This window comes from Rousettus aegyptiacus, unplaced genomic scaffold, assembly GCF_014176215.1.
Source record: "Rousettus aegyptiacus isolate mRouAeg1 unplaced genomic scaffold, mRouAeg1.p scaffold_m13_p_9, whole genome shotgun sequence".
Classification (NCBI taxonomy): domain Eukaryota; kingdom Metazoa; phylum Chordata; class Mammalia; order Chiroptera; family Pteropodidae; genus Rousettus; species Rousettus aegyptiacus.
In genome coordinates this window covers 7,689,644-7,711,499 of record NW_023416312.1, presented here as the reverse complement: position 1 = coordinate 7,711,499, position 21,856 = coordinate 7,689,644, and the positions used below count along the sequence as shown (strand labels likewise).

General features: G+C 37.7%; 1 protein-coding gene across 2 annotated transcripts; it reads left to right on the top strand.

The window, feature by feature from the left end:
• The first annotated feature begins 4,230 nt into the window (after positions 1–4,230).
• EIF1AX (eukaryotic translation initiation factor 1A X-linked) lies at positions 4,231–21,574 on the top strand. 2 transcript variants are annotated; one of them, XM_016125106.2, is made up of 7 exons: positions 4,234–4,474; positions 9,680–9,763; positions 11,599–11,702; positions 12,583–12,633; positions 14,672–14,753; positions 15,908–15,999; positions 17,853–21,574. In XM_016125106.2, the coding sequence occupies exons 1-7, from the start codon at positions 4,459–4,461 to the stop codon at positions 17,856–17,858; spliced, it is 435 nt and encodes a 144-aa protein (XP_015980592.1). In that variant the 5' UTR covers positions 4,234–4,458; the 3' UTR covers positions 17,859–21,574. The 2 variants fall into 2 exon arrangements, with proteins under 2 accessions (XP_036082634.1, XP_015980592.1); XM_036226741.1 differs by lacking the exon at positions 9,680–9,763 and having other exon boundaries at positions 4,231–4,474.
• The last annotated feature ends 282 nt before the right edge of the window (positions 21,575–21,856 follow it).

The window sequence follows — 21,856 nt, the reverse complement described above, 5'->3', positions numbered from 1 at the left end:
TTTTGGATTCAGAATTAAAGGACAAGTTTGTTTCTGAGCAATGTTTAAACAAAGGGAGTCATTTGGTTTTGCAACATCCTTTTTTTATGCCTCATTGATTACACAATTTAAATGATAAGCTCCCATTCTCCAGCCAACTATGCCTCAAATCCATAAATTCCAGGTTTTACAATAAGCCATCTCTATAGACCAAGTGTATCTAGCTAAAAGCATTTTAGGCATAAGGACTTTATTTCCTTTCTGCTAGTAAATATTAACACATTTAAAAGGAAATTTGAGGTCATTGATTTCTGGTAGAGAGGGTTATAGGCCTGCAGTTAGCCTTTTATTTCCCAGTTGATATTTTTAGTAGTTTTATATTATGGTGTCTTAGTTTACTAGAACTGCCACAACAAAACACCACAGACTGTTCCTTAACAGAAATTGATTATCTCATAGTTCTGGAGCCTAGAAGTCCAAGATTAAGGTGCTGGCAGGTCTGGTTTCCTCTGAGGCCTCTGTTCTTGGCTTGTGGATGGCCACCTTGTTGCCTATTCATGTGATCATCTCACCCCTGGTATCTTCCTTTTCTTTTAAGGATACCAGTCATTGCATTAGGACCCCACTGTAACAGCCTCACTTTAACTCTATTACCTTTTTAAAGACTAACTCCAAGGTACTGGGAGTTAAGACTTCAACATAGGAATTTAAAGGAGACACAATTCAGCCCCCAACAGATGGTTTTGGGGCTACCCACTTGGGTTACTTTGGGTATTCAGGTTAAGATGGATTGCTTCAAAGTCTATTTGGTATTATATGGAGGCAACATCAGAATGTTCCTCTATTTGTTTTCTACCACTGCTATAACATTACCACAAACCTCATGGTTTAAAACAACACAAACTTACTATCTTACAGTTCTGGAGATCAGAAGTCCAATATGGGTCTCACTGCGCTAAAACCAAGGTATCGGCCAGGCTGGATTCCTTTCTGGGGGCTATAAGGGAGAATTATTTCCTTGCTCTTCCAGTTTTTAAAGGCCATTTGCATTCCTCGCCTCATGGCTCCCCTCCTCCACCTTTACAACCAGCAACAGTGGGTGGAGTCCTCTTCGCATGCACCTCACTGACCCCTCTCTTCTGCTTCTTTCACTTCTACAGAGTCATGTCATTATATTTGGCCCAATCAGGTAATCCAGAATAATATCCCCATCTTGAGGTTGCACCTACAATCTTGATTCCCTTTGCCATGCAAGATAACATATTCACAGGCCAACATGGAGTAGCTTCATTTGCCACGGTCAGTTTTCTGCAGCTTTGTAGATCCAGATATTAAATCTTGTTAACGGACCCTAAATTGATAGACTTGACACACACTAGCAAAGCTAGGTAAAGGAAGTGCAAGATGCTATAGGAATGTGTAGCAGAGTTGCCTAGGGATCTGAGTAGACCTTCTAAGAAAACAATGATTATGCTGAGACCTAAAAGGGGAAGGAAGGGTAGAAGAGAACATTCAGAGAGTCAGTGTTAGAGGCACTCAAGAAAATAAAAAGTTCTGTATGAATGGAACTTAAGAAGCAAGACATGAGGGTCGTGAAATAGACAGGGGCCAGACCATCAGACATGAGTCATATTAAGGAATTTGAATTGTATCCCTATGGTTCACTGCCCCCAACCCCCGTCCTCATTCTTTATTTCCTTTGCTGCCAGACTAAACCTCATGGACCTATAGTTGATCACCTGAATTTCTAACTCAGAAGCACCTTGAACTTCCTTACACCCTTGCCTTTATACTGCACCCACTGAGCAATAACTGATATATTGGAAGAAACCATACAATCATGTACATTGATAACACTGCAATTTTATGTGTGTTTTCTTATCTCAGCTCTGTTCATCAATTCTTTTACATTTCCTTGGTCAGATCCATTTTCTCATTTTCTTTTTTTAACAGTTTTATTGAGATATAACTTACATACCATAAAGTTTACCCATTTAAAGCAAAAATATTCAATGTTTTTTGGTGTATTTACACAGTTGTGCAACCATTATTATAATCTAATTTTAGAACACTCTCTTCATCCCACAAAGACACTTTGTACCAAGCCACCAGTGTTTTTTGCTTGGACTATTACAGTGGCCTCCTGCATGGTGGTCTTGCTTCTTCCCTTGCCCTTCTACAGTCTGTTCCTAACACAGAAGCCAAAATGAGCTATTCAGAATCTACTAATTATAATAAGTGATCTGGTCTCTTCCTCTCCAATCTCATCTCCCCAAAGTCCCCTGGCTCACTGCATTCTAACCACAGTGGCTTTCTTGCTATTTCTTGACTATGCCAAGCATACTCCCACTCAGGGGCTTTGTCCTTGCTGTTCCCTCTACCCACTATGCATTTTCTCCAGATGTCTCTATGACTCACCTCCTTCCAAGTGATTCTGATCATCAGTCAGATATGGAAACCATCCTATAATAGACAAATGAAGCCCAATTTTTTTCCTTTGGGATTTTACATTTGGTAATTGACAGAGACTTTTGATTTTTACATATTTGAACTTCCAGACACTGGGAGTCAAAACTGATTACTTACCATGTGTTAGGCACAATTGCTAAACACTGAATTCATTATATCAATTGATTTCCTCAATTAACCAACATGGTTAAGAACTATTCCTACACCCGATTTGCAGATGAGAAAACTGAGACTTATAAACAGGTTAAGTAACTTGTCCAACATCATAGAGTAATAAGATGCTGCAGAGCTGAATCTGAACCCAGGTCTTTCTAACTCCAAAGCCCAAATTCATGATCACTGTCCTTGAAACAAAGTTTAAATAAATTTCATAGGCATCCTTTCATCTTCAATTGTGTAAACTGCAAAATATTACGAATGCAAAGAGAAAACCATAATATTTCAGTTTCCCTCTAAAAAGTGCATCTGTTATTGGTTTCTCATCCTCAACTCTGTTAATGTTTTGGACTGGATAATGCTTTGTTTGGGGGTGAGGGGCCAGTACCGTGCACTGTAGGGTGTTTAACAGTACCCCTGGCCTCTGCCTACTAGATGCCATCAGCATTGTCCTCCTTCCGCAGTTGTGACGATCAGAAATACCTCCAGACACTGTCAAATGTCCCTGGTAGAGAACGGATTCATTCAACGATTGTACTTTATTTTTCTGTCACTTAGGTGTGTCCATTTCCCTAGAGTGATAATGTTGAAACTGTAATGTTTGCAGAAATGGGATTTATTTAAAATAAGCTTACTTATAAGTGAAGCTATTTGTCCTGCATAGTCAGCTGTATTAGTTTGCTGAGATTACCATAATAATACTACAGACCGTGTGGCTTAAACAACAAAAATTGATTTTCTCTGGAGGCCAGAAGTCTGAGGATCAAGTTGGCAGTGTTGCTTTATTCCGAGGTCTCTCTCCTTGGCTTGTAGAGAGCCACCTTCTCGTTCACATGCAGTTTCCCCTCTGTGCCCGAGACCTAACCTCTTCTTTATGAAAGAACACTAATTGCATTGGCTTAGGGCTCACGATAACGACCTCATTTCAACTTAATAACCTCCTTAAAGACCCTATCTCCAAATACAGTCACATTCTAAGCTATCAGAGGTTAGGAATTCACCATATGAATTTGGGGAGGACACAATTCAGCCTGTAACACTGAGTTTAGGTCGTCATCCCTTCCTTCCTCCCTTTCTTTCTGTGTGTGCTGAGCACCTACTATGTGTCAGACATTCTCCTAAGTGCTGGTAATAGTAACTGATAGATGCGGTCTCTGCCTAATAAGGTTCACAGTGAGGTAGGGAAGACATATTTATAAAGTAATAACAAGCGCCATGGAAGCATTATGCTTTGGTAATGGGCCTTCCCCTTCCCCGCAGACTCCCAACCTAGCAGGTCGGGTGAAAAGGCCAAGGTAAAATTGAAATGTAAATGTGAATTGTTGAGTCAGCTGCTCAAACCCACAGTGCCTCCTTTGTCACAAAGCGGCACAGGTAGGGCGTCAGGCGGCAGCGCCCGCTACCTGAACCCGCACTTCACTGAGACGCCCGGGCCCCGCCCACTCTCCTCCCGACCGCCCCTCCTCTCTGCTCACGACCCCGCCTCCGTGTGTTCGGCGAACTTCAGTGAAAGCAGAGGGAGCGCGCGTCACTCTGTTCTAACGCTAGGGGTCAGTAGGCCACGCCTGCGCAATGGGGTTGGGGGCGGGCTCAGGCGGTGTTGGGAGGCGGGGACGTGCGACGCAAGCAGCCGCGACGCCATTTGCTGCGGCCGAACGTGGGCGCAGGCGGATCTCGGAAGAGCTCGGTCTCGGAGACTCTTCAGCGCACGCGACCCGGCCGCTCACGCCTGTTTGGTTCTGCGGTCCCACGCGTTGCTGCACGCGCCCCTTCAGGGAGTCGCCACCGCTGTGCCGCCGCTGCCGCCGCTCCAGGAATAGAAGTCAGAAACACCGCGAAGCCGCCGTCACCGCCATGCCCAAGAATAAAGGTAATGCCGCCTGGTCCCCGGGACCACGACTCCGCTCGATTCGGTCTCCCCGGCCCTGCCCGAGGCCTCGGGATAGTTCAGGCCGCAGTGACCTTCCTCTCCGTTCTGGCAGCCGGCGGCTGGGCCATCCGGACGCGATTCTGGGCTCGGGAGAGGAGCTGGGAACTTACTCCTGTCTTCCAGTTTGGTCACATTGGGGTGGAGCCGACGCCATTTTTGTAAGGCCTCCTGCGGGAGAATGGGCTTTTTGCTCCGGATTCGCGCCAGACGATAGGGACCTATGAGAAAAGCTCCCCCGGGGCGGCCTGGGTTTCGCTAATGGGCGCCTTTGGTCTTCCCGGGGAAGGGGAGTTTAAACCTGGAAGCCGTTCTTAACTTTCAGAGGCTGATGCTCGCTTTAGTGACCATCAGGTACCCATGCGCGAGTTCCTTGATGGACAGTTGGATATTATCGAGACTGCCCCTTCTCCCTTGTAAACAGTCAGTGTACGAAAAAACCATGATGCATTTTTAAGGTTCATCTCGAGAGAGAAACTCTTCGCCATCCCTTTACGGGCTTTAACTTTTTTCCCCGAACACTTGTTCCATACTGAGCCAAGTTTTCTACTTTTCCTTCGCATCGCGTATAATACATACTGTGATGTGAGTAAAGGCCTTTTAAGTTACCTTTGTTCAGAAGCTAAACTTTCACAAAATATCAGACCTGAGGATAAGTGTATTTGGTATGTTTTAAATGGAAGGCCTAATGTAGGTAAAAGCAGAATAGTCTTAAAGAAATTCTCCTTTTTTTTACACTTAAGGATGTTTCTGCTTTTCAAGTATCCTTATAATTTCAAAGGAAATCGTGTCTGTAGCAAGTGGGGGAAAACACTATTTCCGACAGGAGAGGAGACTATTTTCACAACCCACAAGAAGTTTCCTTTGATTATTCATCCTGAGACCCCCTGCCTGACCCTGGCCTACTTCTGTTCTCTTTTCTACTTCCCAGCTGGCTCCAGGGATTCTGCCTCATTTCCTCTGTAGCTGTCACCACTCATTTTATCTCTGGGGATATTTGGTTGTGGTTCTGTGCAAGATGTGGTGCAGTTCTCTCAGGGCACTCCACTTTGCTGCCCTTAGAAATCTAACTCGTAGGTCCTTTTCTTAGCAAGGACTTTACTGCTCATTCTGGAAAAGAGACGGGGTAGTAAAACAGGGTTTTAAGAGTCATAGTTTTCTTGTACTTTATATCATCTTTTATTCCCTCAGATGGTAACCGATCGCTTCAATAGGTATCTTATTCTCACTTTTATCTCTAGTGATGAGATTTCCAATTCCCTCACTAGCCTGTAAGCTCTAAAGGGCAGTACTAGTATCTGTCTTAATCACATTGGATTGCTAGCACTCGACACTTAGTAGATGCTCAATAAATATTTGTCGCGTTAATTCATCTCCCTTCTGTTGACTCCGCCCTTAGGTGAATAATAGGTTCCCCTTTGGTTCCAAGTGGACAGGACTTCGATATTAAGTCACATCTAATTCACTAGCCTCCTTTAAAGTTCATTCCATCGCATGGCACTAAAATAAGGGGGCAATCAGGGTATGGTTAATTTGGGTAAATTGACAAGCAATGAATCATTCTTTTATAAATAACATTTGAGGCATGCAAAAATTATAGATAATGCAATGGACATCTGGGAATCCATTACTCTGAACCTGAGAATTACAACACCGATTCAGTTAAAGCCCTCTGCATCCCCCTCCCCGATCCCTTTCCCCTCTCACCACCATTCCGAATTTAGTGTTTATCATTCCTACACATGTAAAACCAATCTTAGTAGTAATTTTACTTAAAGGAACAGTATTTTTCAGTACACCTGGATTTTATGACATGAGGTTTAATGTAGAAATAAATTTATGTTAATATTTCTGTTTTTCTTCATCGGAAAAGCCAGAAGCCCTGCAGTCTTGGTGGTGGTTATACAAGTAAGGATATAAATTACCATAAACTGTGTGTCGAAAGACTTTTACTTATTTCCTCTAGATTCTGTCAGCATATTCAGGAAAAAGGGTTTCCTTTGGCCCACTCAAAAGAGTATTTGGGGTAAGGCACAGCCACACTTTGAGGAAGTTACTACCTTTGATTTTTAAATTACTGTTCCTTGAGGAATATATGGACTACTCTTGACCGATTCATTCAGAATTGCCAACTTGGATATATAACTCAGTAAACAAAGCAGGTTGCCCTAATGGAGCTTTCTTTCCAGTTTGACGATCTGGCCTGATTAATGGCTTGAAGCAGGAGATAACTTTTACTTGGGGATTTATTTGGTGTGCCCTAAGAATACCTCAAATACTGAACTCTTAAGGACTCTGGGTGGGGCAGGAAATTTTAGAGGCCCACCTAATAAGAGTACAGAATGTGTGAGACTGCCCCCAGGACAGGGTATGTCCGCTCTATGCAAGTTAAGTGTCTTCATAGTGGTCAAGTGCACATTCTTTATTCTGTTGCTGCTGTGAACCTTTTGCTTCTACCAGGCTCTTCCCATCAGTCCCTAAGTATTACTACCACTGATCGCCTTTCTCCTACCTTTTAGAAACGGCTCCAAATGTGGTTGAGGTTCTGGGAGGGGAACGAAATGCTGTGGAGAAATATCCTAATGTGGGGGCCAGGAACAAAAAAGATGATGTTTGAATCTGGTCACTCCCACTCACTGACTAATGTTAAGTGAGTCATCTCTCTGAGCTTGAATGGACTCACTGGTAAAGGGGATAAATGACTATTAATTGCCTCAGGGTGATTGTAACAAGTAAATGGGTGGCATTGCATAGTGGTTAAGGGCATAGTCACTGGGGTCTCACATCCTAGATCTCACTTCATGCGATATAGCTTCAAATAAGTCACTTAACCTTTTGAAGATTATTATCTCTTGAGAAATAAAGACAAAAATCTCATAGGCACAGATGTGTTAGGGGTGAGTTACTCGGGCAGCAAGAAGTCGACTTGGATAGCAGCATAAGGTAATAGAAGTATTGAGAGGTAGACTGGTGGCATGTTTATAGGTCAAGAGGCACATTCTTTAAGGTAGTTATGTTACCAGTAACAGAAACAAGGATGTTGACTAAGGATTAGCTTTGTGAAAGGAAAGTGAATTGAGTTTTGAATAAAACTGAGCTCGAGGTGACAGCCCATTCACTGAAATGTACCGAACCATTAGAAATATGAGAGCAAGGCTTAGTTGCAATAGTGGACTGAGGTGTAAAATTACTAGCATAGAAGCGATAGCATAGAAGTGATACTTAGAACGTGGGAATTGCAACTCGATGGATTTCAACTTAAAGGGATAGGCAGAATGAAGGGCTGATGAAAGGTCAAGGATAGTGCAAGTGGCCTTTAAAAGCCAGAAAAGGGGGAGTTGAGAAATGGTCAGCAGTGAAAAGCCCCATGTATCCTTTACTCCTCCCTCCACATCTGGTCACAGTTCTCTTGTTTCTATCTCTTAATATATATAGAAAAATACTCCACTGAATAGTATTCCACTGTATGGACGTAGCACAGTTTACTCGCTCACCTACCGAAGGATATCTTGGTGGCTTCCAAGTTCCTTACCTCTTCATGGCTAAGTTCGGCCTGCTTCGTTCTGTGGGTAATAAGGACAGTGGCCTTCTTACCAGTTTTCCCACCCAGAGGATCATGTCACACTTCTGCTTTTTGTTGAAGTAGTTTGTATTTAAAATTCTTGAATGGTAAGTGTATTCATGATTCAAATTTGAAAAAGTATAAAAAGCAAAATCTCTTTCCTAAATGTGTCCCATAGCCAACCAGTTCTCTCTCTCGCAGGCAATCACTGTTAACTTTTTGTTACATGCTTTTTCGGAAATATTTTATGTATATGTAAGCAAATATGAATATGAATTTCTTCTTTATTTTTACACCAGTGGTTGCTTTATGCTCTTCTTCACCTTGCTCTATTTATTTTTTAAATAGGAAGAATTTCAAATATATACAGAAGTAGACTAGTACAATAAACCTCCGTGTACTTCTCTCCTGACTCCGGGCATATCAATTCATAGCTAAACTTGAAGTTTTCACACCAAATCGAGATCCAGATATGGTCTACACTTTGCCATTGGTTGATACGTCTTTTAAGTCTCCTTTGAATCTGTAGGTTCCCCATCCATCCATGTTTTTTCCCTCTTCATGATGATTCTATTGAAGAAAACATTGTCTTGTAGAATTGCCCCCATAGTCTGGATTTTGCAGATTGTGTCCTTACTACACCTTGCCTTTTATGGTTTTTTAAATAGACTTTATTTTTCCGAGCAGCTATATATTTATAGATAAATGAGCAGAAAGTATGAAGTTCCCATGTACAACCCCCCACCAGTTTCCTCTTATTAACATCATGCACGAGCCAGTATAGATGCATTATTATTAACTCCAGTCCATAGTTTATATAAAGTTCATTCTTTATGTTGTACATTGTATGGGTTTTGACAAATGTCTAATGACATGTATCCACCATTACAGTATCATACAGAACATTGTCACTGCCCTTAAAAGTCCTGTGTGCTCTACCTCTTTATCTGTCCTCCCCATCTCTTCCATGACTCCTTGCAACTACTAATCTTTTTACTGTCTCCAGAGTTGGCTTTTTCCAAAATGTTACATGGTCGGAATTATAATTCAGCCTTTACAGATGGCTTCTTTTCACTTAAGGGTACATTTAAGGTTCCTCCATGTCTTTAGGGGTTTTTTGGCTCTTTTCCTTTATTGCTGATACAAGAGAGACAAGGCCTTTTTATAAAATTTATCAAGACCCATTACATATCTCCTACCTCACCCCTGTGGGCCACGTAGGAGGGATTCGCTGAGCACTGTAATCAACCAAGTAGTCATCATCTTTACGATCCCTGGCAGTTTGGTCATTGAATACAGATGTCCTTAGAAAGAGATCTATATTTTTTTTATAATTTCTACTTTTGGTTGGTTGGTTTCTATTTTATGTCAGAAATATTCCAAAAGGAATTTCCAAGAAGAGTAGAGGAGGGTAAATACTTATATGATTAATATGATTGGAGATTGTAAATTTAATATTATTATGTGGCCAAATTAGGTGAATTTTTACATTAAGTGATTTAAAAAAAAAAAAACATTTCGAAAGCTTTGGTTTCTTTTTATTGGTTTGCAGATAATTAATGTCTTTCCCTTTCTTTGAAACTTAGGTAAAGGAGGTAAAAACAGACGTAGAGGTAAGAATGAAAATGAATCTGAAAAAAGAGAGCTGGTGTTTAAAGAAGATGGACAAGGTAAGCTTCTTCATAAGTTAGGTTTCTTTTAGTAATAGTTTTCTTTTTTAAATATGGAATTTCAATTTCTAAACATAAAAGAGAGAATTTTCATAATCCTGAGTAATAAATCGCATGTCCCTTTTTGCTCTTCTCCATTTCTAATTCCCCAAACTTCTTTGGGTAATCATTTTTTGGTATACTCAGTCTGTGTTGAAGATTGGTAGCATTTCTGTAAACACGTAGGTTTCATTATTTTTTGTGAACACTCATAAGAATGAATTGTACAGTTTAGAGAGAATTAAGCCTCAGAAGTGCTGGTTGACAATTCCATGATTTAGTAGACCTATTTTGATAGTAAATGGTGTTACATCGTATGTTCAGTAGACCGTCATACTTGAGGGATGAATCTGAAGCCTTTCCCTCACTTCTCTAGTGCCATTAGCATACAATTTCATAAAATAGAATAAACTGAAACTGAACAATCAACTAACCTTTTCAGACTGATTAAGATTTTGTAAGTGCCAGACTGGGTTCCCATATTTATATTTTGAGTAATTTCAAACCTTCAGAAAAGTTGCAGTATTTAGTACAGTGAACTCCCTTATACCCTTCATCTGGGCGCACGTGTGTGTGTATTTTTCCTGAACCATGTGAAAGTTAGTTACGGACATCACTTTTACTACTTCATCATATGTCTCCTAAGAATAGGTATATTTTTTGCAGAACTACAACAGAACATTCAGGTAATTTAACATGAATATATTATATATTTAGTATATAGTCCATATTCAGAATTGTCCCAATTTCCAACACTTTTTAGCAAAGAACTTTATTTTTGATTGTCATTTCATAGACCTTTGGTGGTTTTGTTCATGCTACACAAATAAGTCACTAAAAATTAAACATTTTCTGGCTAACAGACCCTTTTGTTTCTTTGCCTTAGTCATTAGCAGTTGAGCTGATGTTGACTGCCACTAATCTTTTCCACATTTTTTCCCCACTTTGGAAGAGAGGCTACCTTTGAATTGACCAACCATGTTGAGGCTCTTAAGTTCACTGAAGTCTGAGTAACTCACTTCTGTGTGTCAACCCTGCAGTCGAGCCTTTCGAAGTTATATCTTAATGTATTTACCAATTAGTGGCTGTCCTCTTTGGAGGTTAGTCTGATACACAGCTTGAGTAAGCTAAAGGTTCCGAAGTGATGTGCCCCCTCTCCCCCACATCTTCCATCATTTAATAACAGAAGAGACAGGCCCATGTGCAAGCTAATGCTCAAAATCTCAGTTTTTCAGATGACAGTGAAACCAGGTGGTTTCCTGGGTACAAAGGTTGGCAATTTTGCCTGAGGGCATCTTTCTGGCTTTACAAAAACTTTAGAATAATCGCTAAGATTGTGTAATTTAACAAAGAATTATTAATGTTTAAGTTACTTTTATTTGCAAAATGTACCAAAGATTGTGTTGAGATTAGCCTCTAACTGTTCTGAAGGAGAGGAGACCCAAATTTGGGCAAGGTTTCAAATGTGAAAGTTTGGGAAAGTGTAATGTACATTTTTGGGACAAGCCACCTTGATCTCCAAAAGTAAAGCATGGTCATGAAGACAGTAGTCAGTTTGCTTCTAAAAACAAGTACATAATTAAAACATTTCTGACGGCAGCAACAGCTTGTCATGCAGGTGGCATTACAGAGTTTGGTTCTGGCTCTGTTGTTAACTGGTTGGTGTTTATCGCTCCCTTTTATTTATCTTACTCTATTCTCAAACAGTACATCTATATTAGTTTTATGTGAGCTTTTAAGTTGTTTTTATCTGAAGTTGAACAATATATCTTCTATGCTCTTTTTCCCTCCCTCAGAGTATGCTCAAGTAATCAAAATGTTGGGAAATGGACGATTAGAAGCAATGTGCTTCGATGGTGTAAAGAGGTTATGTCATATCAGAGGAAAACTGAGAAAAAAGGTAGGTATAAAGGTTTGTTTTAATTTAATATAAAATTGTGAGTAAGAAGGGAAAACGGCTCTACAGTTTTTGTGGGCCAAGAACCTCATTTTTGTAAGTTCTCAAAAGACTTCATTTCAGTAGATCAGTGATTTACAGATTCTAGTTAAAGACTCATTTGCATCATTCATGTTGTATTCCTGCTAAAAATATTTAACTTGAATCTGATCGTGAGGAAACAACATTCAGATTGAGGCATAATCTGCAAAACAAGTGGCCTGATTCATAATACATTATTGGTGTTGGGAAAGGGAAAAAAAGGCCGAGATTGCTATTATTATATTAATGTTAAATTTCCTGAATGTTGATCATATAAATGGGCTCCCTTGAGAAGTAATGACAGATTTCCAATCACAGTAGGTGTTCAGGCAGATTTATTAATCAGATTGGTTAAAAGTTCCTCTAACTCTGATTTTATGATTTTTAAAAAAAAATTTTGGTTTGCTCCTTCTGTTACCAAACTAAACGGGTTTTACCAGCTGTGTTTGTATGTGAGCGGGTAGGGGGAAGGAGCAGAGGGAGGACAATAAAGCCACATTTCTAATTTTCTATTACATGTAATGTATAGATAATTAAACACATGTAGTGATTCACTATTAAAAATTTCTTAATTTCAAAACTAATTGTCATTCCTCTGAGATTATTAAACTGTCAAGTAATTCAGTAAGATTATTTTTTACATTCCAAATTACTGAAAATTTGAAATAGGCACAGCTGCTTGCTACAGTTTTTTCCCCTGATTCTAAATATAGATACTTCAACCACAGTTGGATGAATAGTATTTAATGGGAATGTTAACGCAATGATGCTCTTGATTCTTTATTTTTTATTTCTTTTACAGGTTTGGATAAATACCTCAGACATTATATTGGTTGGTCTGCGAGATTATCAGGTAAAAACAATGAAAATTTTTCCCCGTTTACTTGCTTGATTTTGATGAACCATTAATGTTTACAACATAAGTCATAACCGTATTTGACCAGTTCCAGCCCCTTATGTCACCAACATTTCTTAAGGGCTAGTTATGTTGTGGGCATTGTGCCTAGGTACCCCAGGGGTTATGGTTCCCAAATGCCAGTCTGTAGAGTTTCACATTTCCATTGTAGAAGAAATATAGGTCATGTGAATTTTTTGTGAAGCTAAATGGTCCTTTTTCCATTTTGATATTTAAAAGGTTCCTTGTTTGGAATGAGTGATATATAATCATGGTTTTGTTAGTGTTCTTAGTTGGCAAAATAAAAATATAATCTTATGTCGGACTTCCAACCTCAATTTTTTTTTTTTTAATTTCTGTGTCTTAAAATCAAAATCTGGAAACTTAGCCAAGGGTATACAGTGGAATGAGTCAAGCTTCCATTCCACAAAATGCTTAAGGCCTGATAATGGGAAGAATGACAGGCACAAAAGTAATTACAATACAAATCATGATAGAAGTGTGTGCTCTAAATTTAGATGAGTGCTTAGGCTAGAAAATGGTAGTTGCCCCTTGTGATCTCAACCTGGAGACTGTACTCATTACGGATCTTTGAAATCCATTTGGTTTCTATGTGGTGGAACTCATCACCATGTGGTCAGTCACATTGTGAGTGATGAAATGTTTCTGTTTTTTATAATCTTGGTTGTATTTTAATTTCTTAAAAATATATATTCCAGAATAAGAAGTTAAGATCTTTAAATCAATGGTACTCAACCGTGGGTGATTTTTTTCCTCCAGGGGACATTTGGCAGTGTCTGAGACATTTCTGGTTGTCACAACTGAGGGAGCGGGGTGGTGCTGCCGGCATCTAATGGATTGAGACGAGGGGCTGCTGCTAAACATCCTACAATGCACAGCACAGTCCCTACAACAAAGAATCAATCTAGTCCAGAATAACAGTAGTGATGAGGTTGAGAAAGCCTGCTTTATATTCATAGCATTTTCATGTCTGTTTTCTTCATTTAAAAAATAACTCTAGAAGTAGGAAGAATCATTAGTTTCCTGTTTGACGGATAAGGAAACCAAGATTCTGAAAGGTATAATATTCTGTCTGTAAAATAACAGCCAGGACCAACTTTTCTGATCTTCTGTGCTCCTTCCACTCACTTAAAGGGTGATTCAGGGACCAGTAACATCACTAGCTTTTGGGAACTTGTTAGAAATACAGATTCTTGGACCCTACCCAGGCCTCCTAAATCAGAATATGCGTATTAAGAAGATTGCCTGGGCTTCTATACACATTACAGTCTAAGAAGTGCTGGTCTGAATGACCTGCCCTTGCAGCACTCACTGTGATGATTTTCATCGCGTATGAAATAATCAACTTCAAACTTTTTTTCTTCCCTGAGTCAGATTTCTTTTCAATTGGGTAAGTGTGAATGTTCTAAGGCAATAGTTTTAAGTGGAACATTGCATTAAAAACACTCAAAGAGCTTTTAACAATACAAACTTAGGCTTTACATCTATTTATCTATCTTCAAGGGGTGTAAGAGCTCCATAGGAGATTCTGATCTGTTCTACCCTAAGAACCACTGGTAAATGGGAAGATATATTAAAATTTCCTTAGTTCACTACACCAGTCTCAATTTCTGAATTAGAGTGTTTAAATTGCACTGTAGATTATAGTCCCAGGGAATTTTTGTATTTCAAAAGACATAATCAAAGGGTAACAATAAATAATCCAAAAGATTGGGTACGCGCGATTCTGCTCTTATTAAAGTGAGGGCTGTAAGTATCTTCCCTAAGCTTGTTGATCATTATTCATTTGTGCATGCAAGCTTCTTCAACTGTGTTAAACCCTATTTTTCAGAGGGTAGGAGAAAAGTAAACATTTTTTAAAAGAAGAGTTTGTAATAGAACAGTGAGGTCTAATTTTTTATCCAGTTTGAAAATAATTTGTGAAATAACAATATTTTGGCATAATCAGTCTAAAAGTTATTTGTCTCTTTTCAAGGATAATAAAGCTGATGTAATCTTAAAATACAATGCGGATGAAGCGAGAAGTCTGAAGGCATATGGCGAGCTTCCAGAGCATGGTAATGTCTAAGTTATTCTATTAACCTGTCATAGTGCTATTACCTGGTAGTATTTAGGTGAAGGAATTTTGATAGAATTTTGTGGACGTTGAATACTTTGGTGCTTACACGATTCATGTTAAGTCTGACTGCCTATACTTCATAATACTAGATACCTTAAGAAAAAAGCTTCTGGGATTCTAATACACTTCTGGTGAGGAGTTGTACTTGATAAGCCCTAGACTTCTACATAATACCAGTCATAGGAAAATTTTTGTTATAATAGTTCTTTTAAAATTTCTTTCTCAAGAGACTCAGTGTTCATCTACTTTAAATGTCAAACAAGGATAGTAATTAGGTAATATAGTTGATTTTTATTAAAAAGTCAGTCTTCAGTTCATCCTATTCTAGTATCATAGTATCCCATAGGATTTTTTTAAGCCAACATTCTTTATTTCTCCTGCAAGACAAAAGTTATGCATTCTTAATGCAGAAAACTCAAAAAACAAAAGTCCCTCATAACCCCATCAAAGGGGAAATACACTTTCCATATTATTTTGTAAGTCTACATTTTTCACCTGACAGTTATTTTTTAATTTTTTGCCCTTACATATCATGAAAACAATATAATTTTACGTAAGTACAAAAATCCTGCCAAAATTAATTACTTGGCATTTTCAGTCTAGGCAATGTATCGCATATACGTGGGAATAGGACTAGCACCTCCTGGTTCATGTTCATTGCTTAGGGATAGCATGATTTGACCAGATCTTTGATTGATGAGTCTGTCTGTCTGATGATTGGTGAGTTGTTAGCACGTACTCACACCTTTTTAAAGCATAGCTACAAGTTGTAATAGCTTCAGAATTTCTGTAATTAGAGCCTGCCATACTAAAATACCTTTGTAAACAAAAGAAAATTATAACACGGGTCCTTTCCATCTTGACTCAGCAGTGGCTTTGTCTGAGATTTGTTGTATAAAATACTGTTCTGTATAGTAGGGTTGTTAGGTAGAAATCAAGTGGATCTTTCTGATAATAAAACTTAGATTTAATTAAAAGTTCGACTTGTAAGAGTCTCCTTTTATAGTTCAACATTTGATATCAGAGCACTTCTTTTAGTGGGCAGTTATTCATTTTAATAACATTTTGGTCATATATCTGTTGTTTCTTTAGCTAAAATCAATGAAACTGATACCTTTGGTCCTGGAGATGATGATGAAATCCAGTTTGATGACATTGGAGATGATGATGAAGACATTGATGACGTAAGTAGATACCTTATGTTTTTCACCATTTGTGAATTATCCACAGAGAAACCAGCTCTTTCCCCTAACTTCCTTTAATATAAGAATGTTGAACAATTAAATAAGGGTATATTTTGAGACTTGTCCGTGAATTAAAATACTAAGTAGATAGCTAGTCAAACTCTTTATAGTTTGAGAATTCATATAACCTTTCCCAGCATTTCCTAGAAAGATCAATATTTGCTATGGCAATATGGATGCCAGGCATTGGGAGCATAACTTGTTTAATTAAGAGTGTCTAGAGAGATAGCCGTTAAATTTAATTGTGAGACAGATCAAAGAAACTTGCCTTCTCAGTTGAAATACTTATATGTTAAAAGAAGCATCTTGATTGAGCCAGCTTGATAAGAAGTGTTGAAATTATAACCATACATTAAAAAAAAGCTTCGTTAAAATTGAGGCCTTTTGCCATTATGTTATTTTATCTGTCGGATGAGCACTATTGGCAAACTCTTGGTTTGAAGTTAGTGTGTTTATTTTGAGGAAAGTATTGATTTTTCTAACAATAAAGCAGTGAAGCTCATAAGGGTATATATCTCATTGCCCTTCTGTTCATACAATATATAAATGAAGTTCACATTTTTTGGCAATATAAACGTATTTAATAATTGGAGTGATATCGTAAATTACTCATAATCTGGTTCGGACTCTTCTTTTTAACCTCCTTTAGAAAAAATGCAGTTCAGAAGCCACATGTGTAGATAAGTCTAAAAATACTAATGTTTGAATTGATTCAAAGATGGAATTTTCAAATACCTAGAGCAGTTATTTCTGACCAAGACTACAAAAAAAATTACCAGAGTTTTTAAATACAAAGACTGGTCTCAGGAAAGTCTGAGTTAGGCATCACAAGTGAGATGCACCACTGAGATTCTACAATTAACATTCTATACTTGATTTATTATGTGCGTACCTTTATTTATCCCACAGTCCATCTTATATTTTGATGCATTTTCAAACCACTTAGACTACTCACACCATGAATTAAAGAAAATTTGAGTACATATTCCCAATGTGTGTATGCACTTATGAATTTTTTAACATACCACGCTACTAATGCTATGTTCATTTTGAAGCATACCCTAAAATAGAAAAAGGATAAGAAATAAATTCACCCACCATTCTATTATTTTTTTAATGTCACTCCCTTCAGAGACCCTGAGCCAGAGGGTTCTTATGACTAAACTGTCAGTGATACTTGGGCAGTAGATTTATCAATAATATTCGGTGACAGGAGCCTGACATGGACCTGACCTATTGTGTTATAGATTAAGGAGTGATCCAAACATTTTGACATCTGAGCTGCGGTAGAAGGCCACTTTAGGAAATTAACCTAACCAGAGAAGATGCCTGAATATGTTATCTTGAACATTCTGTACAGTTTGCTTTATCACCTGAGAACCCTACTTCCCCAAGACATTTCTCTAGATGGTTCTAGCCTTCACTCCTATAACTCAGGTTGACAGAGGAGGAAAATTTGGTCAATTTCACACTTACTTGATCCTTTCTTAAATGATGCCCACCCCCCCACCCCCGTGTCTGCTCCCAACCCCAAAATAAAAAAAAATCATCAGCACAGAAGTAGACGTTAACTTTATTCAGCTTAGCATGTAGCATTCGGAAGGAGAATGTAAATAAAGATTTAATGACCAGAACTGAGAAAAGCCTGGATACAGAATTTCCTCTTCAAACTGGATTTGTTTCCCAGATACCTAAGGAGATGCAAGTCTCCCTTACGTGGTAGACTACTGGAATATAAGAATTCGTTTTTCACTTGATCCGATGTTCTTATCCGATGTTCTTTTCCCTTTCAGATCTAAATGGAACTCAACATTTTACATTCCAGTTTCTCTGAGGATTGTTCAACAGTTTGGATTTTGGCTGTGACCTGTTAAAGAAGATTAAAATTTCCGTAGTTTGAGTGCCATTTATTAAAGCAGACCGATTCATCTCTAAGATATTTCTTTAAAAATTGGTAGTGCTGAATTAAGAGAAATGTAAGCCCACTTTGTTATTTCGTTGTAATGGAGTTTATGGGTAAAAGAGCACATCTACTGTTTTTAAAAAAGGAAAAAATGCATTACCTTTTCTACTTTGACCACTTCCAGTAAGTAAATGGATGTTTTGAATAAGCCGTTTGCCCTACACTCACCGTAGATCATGATTAAGCCCTAGTTGACTTGCCTGTTGACTGTATGGTGACTTTCTGTATATTCCAGTTACCTACATGTTCCCTTGAGATTTTGATAAAATATAAGGGTGGCAGAAATCCGTATTTCAAGTCAACATTAATTAGGTCTGTTTTTCATATTTAAGTAGCATGTGGCTATTTTTATACTAATTTCGATATCATGTACATTGTTTTCATGACCTTATTTTGCCACTAGAAACATCAACAAAACATTTCAAAATGCAGTTTTTAGAACCTGGGTTCTAATAGCAATTTTGAATTTGTAAGGTTAGTAATTGCAGAAATTGAACACTAGGCGGCACCCAGTTAACATAGGAAATACTGGTACGGTTGTCAACTTTTTTTTTTTTTTTTACTTACCGTGCATAGGAAATTTCCCAACCAAGAAAATATTTTGATCATATGCATGTATGTAGAATATTTTTACAGGACAAAAAGATTATGTTGTGTCATTTTATTTCAGAAGTTACACACATGTAAGCTACAATTTCGAGTGCATTATAAACACTTAAATTATATATAAATGAACATTTAATTTCATAACAACTTGTACAAATTAAGCCTTTTTCAAATTATCCCTAAGCTGGGGAAATAGGAAGGAATAACAACTTAATGAAAAGATGGTCTCCAATTTATGAATGAACAATTTACAGCGGAAAAATATAATATAGTGTCATGCTGCACAGTACAGTATATTAACCTTTACTTTGTGATTAGGGTGTATTTTGTGTGTACAGAATTTTTGCTCATATCTTATTGGGCATTTAGATGAACTCTTACTGAGTTTTTTGTTACCAGCTCTGGTAAAATGAAATGAAGGGCTGGACTGGTTAGACCCATTAGGCACATTGAAATCATATGCAACTTTACAATAAGAGACCCATCATGGAGTTTTCTAGAAAACTTCAGTGATGAAAAGTAATATCAAGGGGAATGAATAAACCTTGACATGGCTTCCAAAAAACAAGCATATCTCTTATCCCCCATTTAACGTAACTTCCCAAGTGTGCAGGCTCTGGAATCAGAGTCTGAGGTTTTATAAAACATTATTAAAGACTAGAAATCAAGTTTGGACAACTGCAGTCCATGTTTCTTATTTGGCATTTTTAGGTGGAATGCATCTGAGACCATGGGCTGCTTTTTAATACAAGACACCTTAACCTCTAGGAATTAATTGACTTAGTGATTGTCTTCCATCAGTAATCTAAAACCTCCTAAAGATAAGGCTTTTGTATATGAAAGTGTTTTGCTGAATTTGTAGTAGATAACAGATCCACATTATTTTACCAAGAATGTTTAAACTCTGTCTGTGATACATTTTACGGTAGGGATCGTGCAACTCAAACATTAGTTTTTCTACTTACCTCCTGTAATAAATATGGTTGATCTAAAGATGCTTTAAAAATTACAACAATGCTCAAATTCATGTGTTTGCCAGTGATTTTTTTTGCTTTCCTTAGTAGCAACAGCTCAATACAGTATTCTTGCATCTTGGAAAATCTCAAATCATAATAATTAAAATAGTTGGGGTAAAGTTGTAGCTCATATCCAATACTACTTGGAGGGATTATTTTACTAACTGGTCTTTGATGTGGAAATTGTATAGTTTCATTGATTTGATTCTATTTCAAATGAGGAATGGAAGTGGTCCTTAAACTTTTTTGGGGGGGAGGGAGCAGTAGATTTTTGTTTGTTTTTTGTTTTGGTATACACTTTAATTCCTAAAATAACAATTCTATAAGGTGTGCCCTGAAAGAAAATAAAATGTTTGAAATCCCAAGAATATGGTTCTTACTGCTAAAGAGGGTATAATAGTTACTACTAATGAATTTGATAGGCTTGCATTTTTCATGTGGTTTTTTTTTTTGCATTTCCAGTTATAGTATAAATATGTTGTATTACTAAGGTGACTAAATAACCAAACCAAGTGTTTGTGTAAAAAAAGACTTGCCAAAATTTGACTGTTGATTCTTTCTTGAACATCAGCCTCTTAAAAGAGAACACCTCTTAAGGTGCCTCTAAACTATGCATGATGAAAATTCTTGTATTTTATTAAGGAATGGCCATTGATTTACTCACCACACTTACGGTATCATGGCTATAAATATAGTTGCTCATAAAACTCTTTGTGATTTGTAGTGTAACTTAATCTCATCTATCTTGTGTAAATAGTAAATTACAGGATGTTGAATAATACCTTTAATAGTTATAAACTGCTGTCAGTATTGACTTCAGAACAACTGAGTAATCAAATAGGTAAAAGCATGTTTCAGATAAAATACCTAGCAGGGTTTATACTTTATTTGTATTGTGTACAGATTTAACAACATCCAGTATTAATTATGTCTTGACAGTTAATTTATCAGAATGAAAGTGAAGTTCTTTTTGTTATCTGACTCATAAAGATTTAAAAAATTTGTATTAGTATAAGACGTTTAGATCCTTATCCTGCTAAGCAAGGGGAAGTTTCATTTATATTGTTAGGACTCCCATGAACTTCCACACTTTGTTTTTAATTTACCTTAAACTACCATTCTTTGTATCCTTGCTTTTTTCTTCTGATTCAGAAAAGAACAAAATCTGACAGTGTGATAAGACACTAGCCTCTCGGGTATAGAGTGAAGTGAGGAGTTAGGAGAGTTGATTGGACTGTGTCCTCCATTCCCCAGCTGCCAGGTACTTAGGAAGCAATGTGCTGGAGAATGAAGGGCATGGGCCCTGGGGTCAGGTGGCCTATCCCAGCCTCCACTCTTTACCTGCAGGTGACCGTGGACACCTCCAGCTTGTCTGAGCTTCAGGCTCCTCACCTGTAAGATAATGGTGAGAACAGCAACTGCGGAATTGTTGGGAGGAGTAATAATTTATGTGTTAATATGTATAGAGGACTTAGAGCAGTGGCTGCCGCTTTTCACTTGACGTCCAGGACTGTGTAAGATAGAACATGCATGTCTTTTATATTTACCATTTCTTTTACTTGTGGTCTTTGGTTCCTATAATGTGTAGAATATATATTTGTATATTCTTGTCGACATGATATTTAAAATAATTGCTACCACCCTCATTCAGCATAAGACTAACAGATGGAAGTCTCTAAATTGCTTGAAGATGTTTTGCAAAATACCAACTGCTCTATATTTCTTTAGAGTAAGTGTATAGTTATTAACATTGATAGCTCTGGTTATATTTCATTCTTAGGTCTTTACTATTAGAGTCCTTTTACATCCTTTTATTATAAATTCATGAAAGCTAATACTGACAAGGTTTTCTTTCCCATGATTTGGAATTATGTAAAAAGTCAGATGCAAAATATTGCAATTAGAAAATAAAATATTAAATAATGCTGTATGCAGTTGATTATTTTCAAACTGTTTAATGACATTTTTAACTATGCTTATACATTGTGATTTTCTTCTGAAAATTTGATTTAAAAAACTTGTGTTATATAAGGAAAATGTATATTTTTATGATTTTTTTATTTTTGTGTGGTTTGATTTGGATGAATCCATTCTATCAGAGTTCACATATAGGGTTCCATTTTCTGGGTGAATGTGTTACAGACCTGTGCTGAAGATGACATTTCTTAATGGTCAATCACTTGTCCAGAATGACCTAAAATTGCCAAAATCA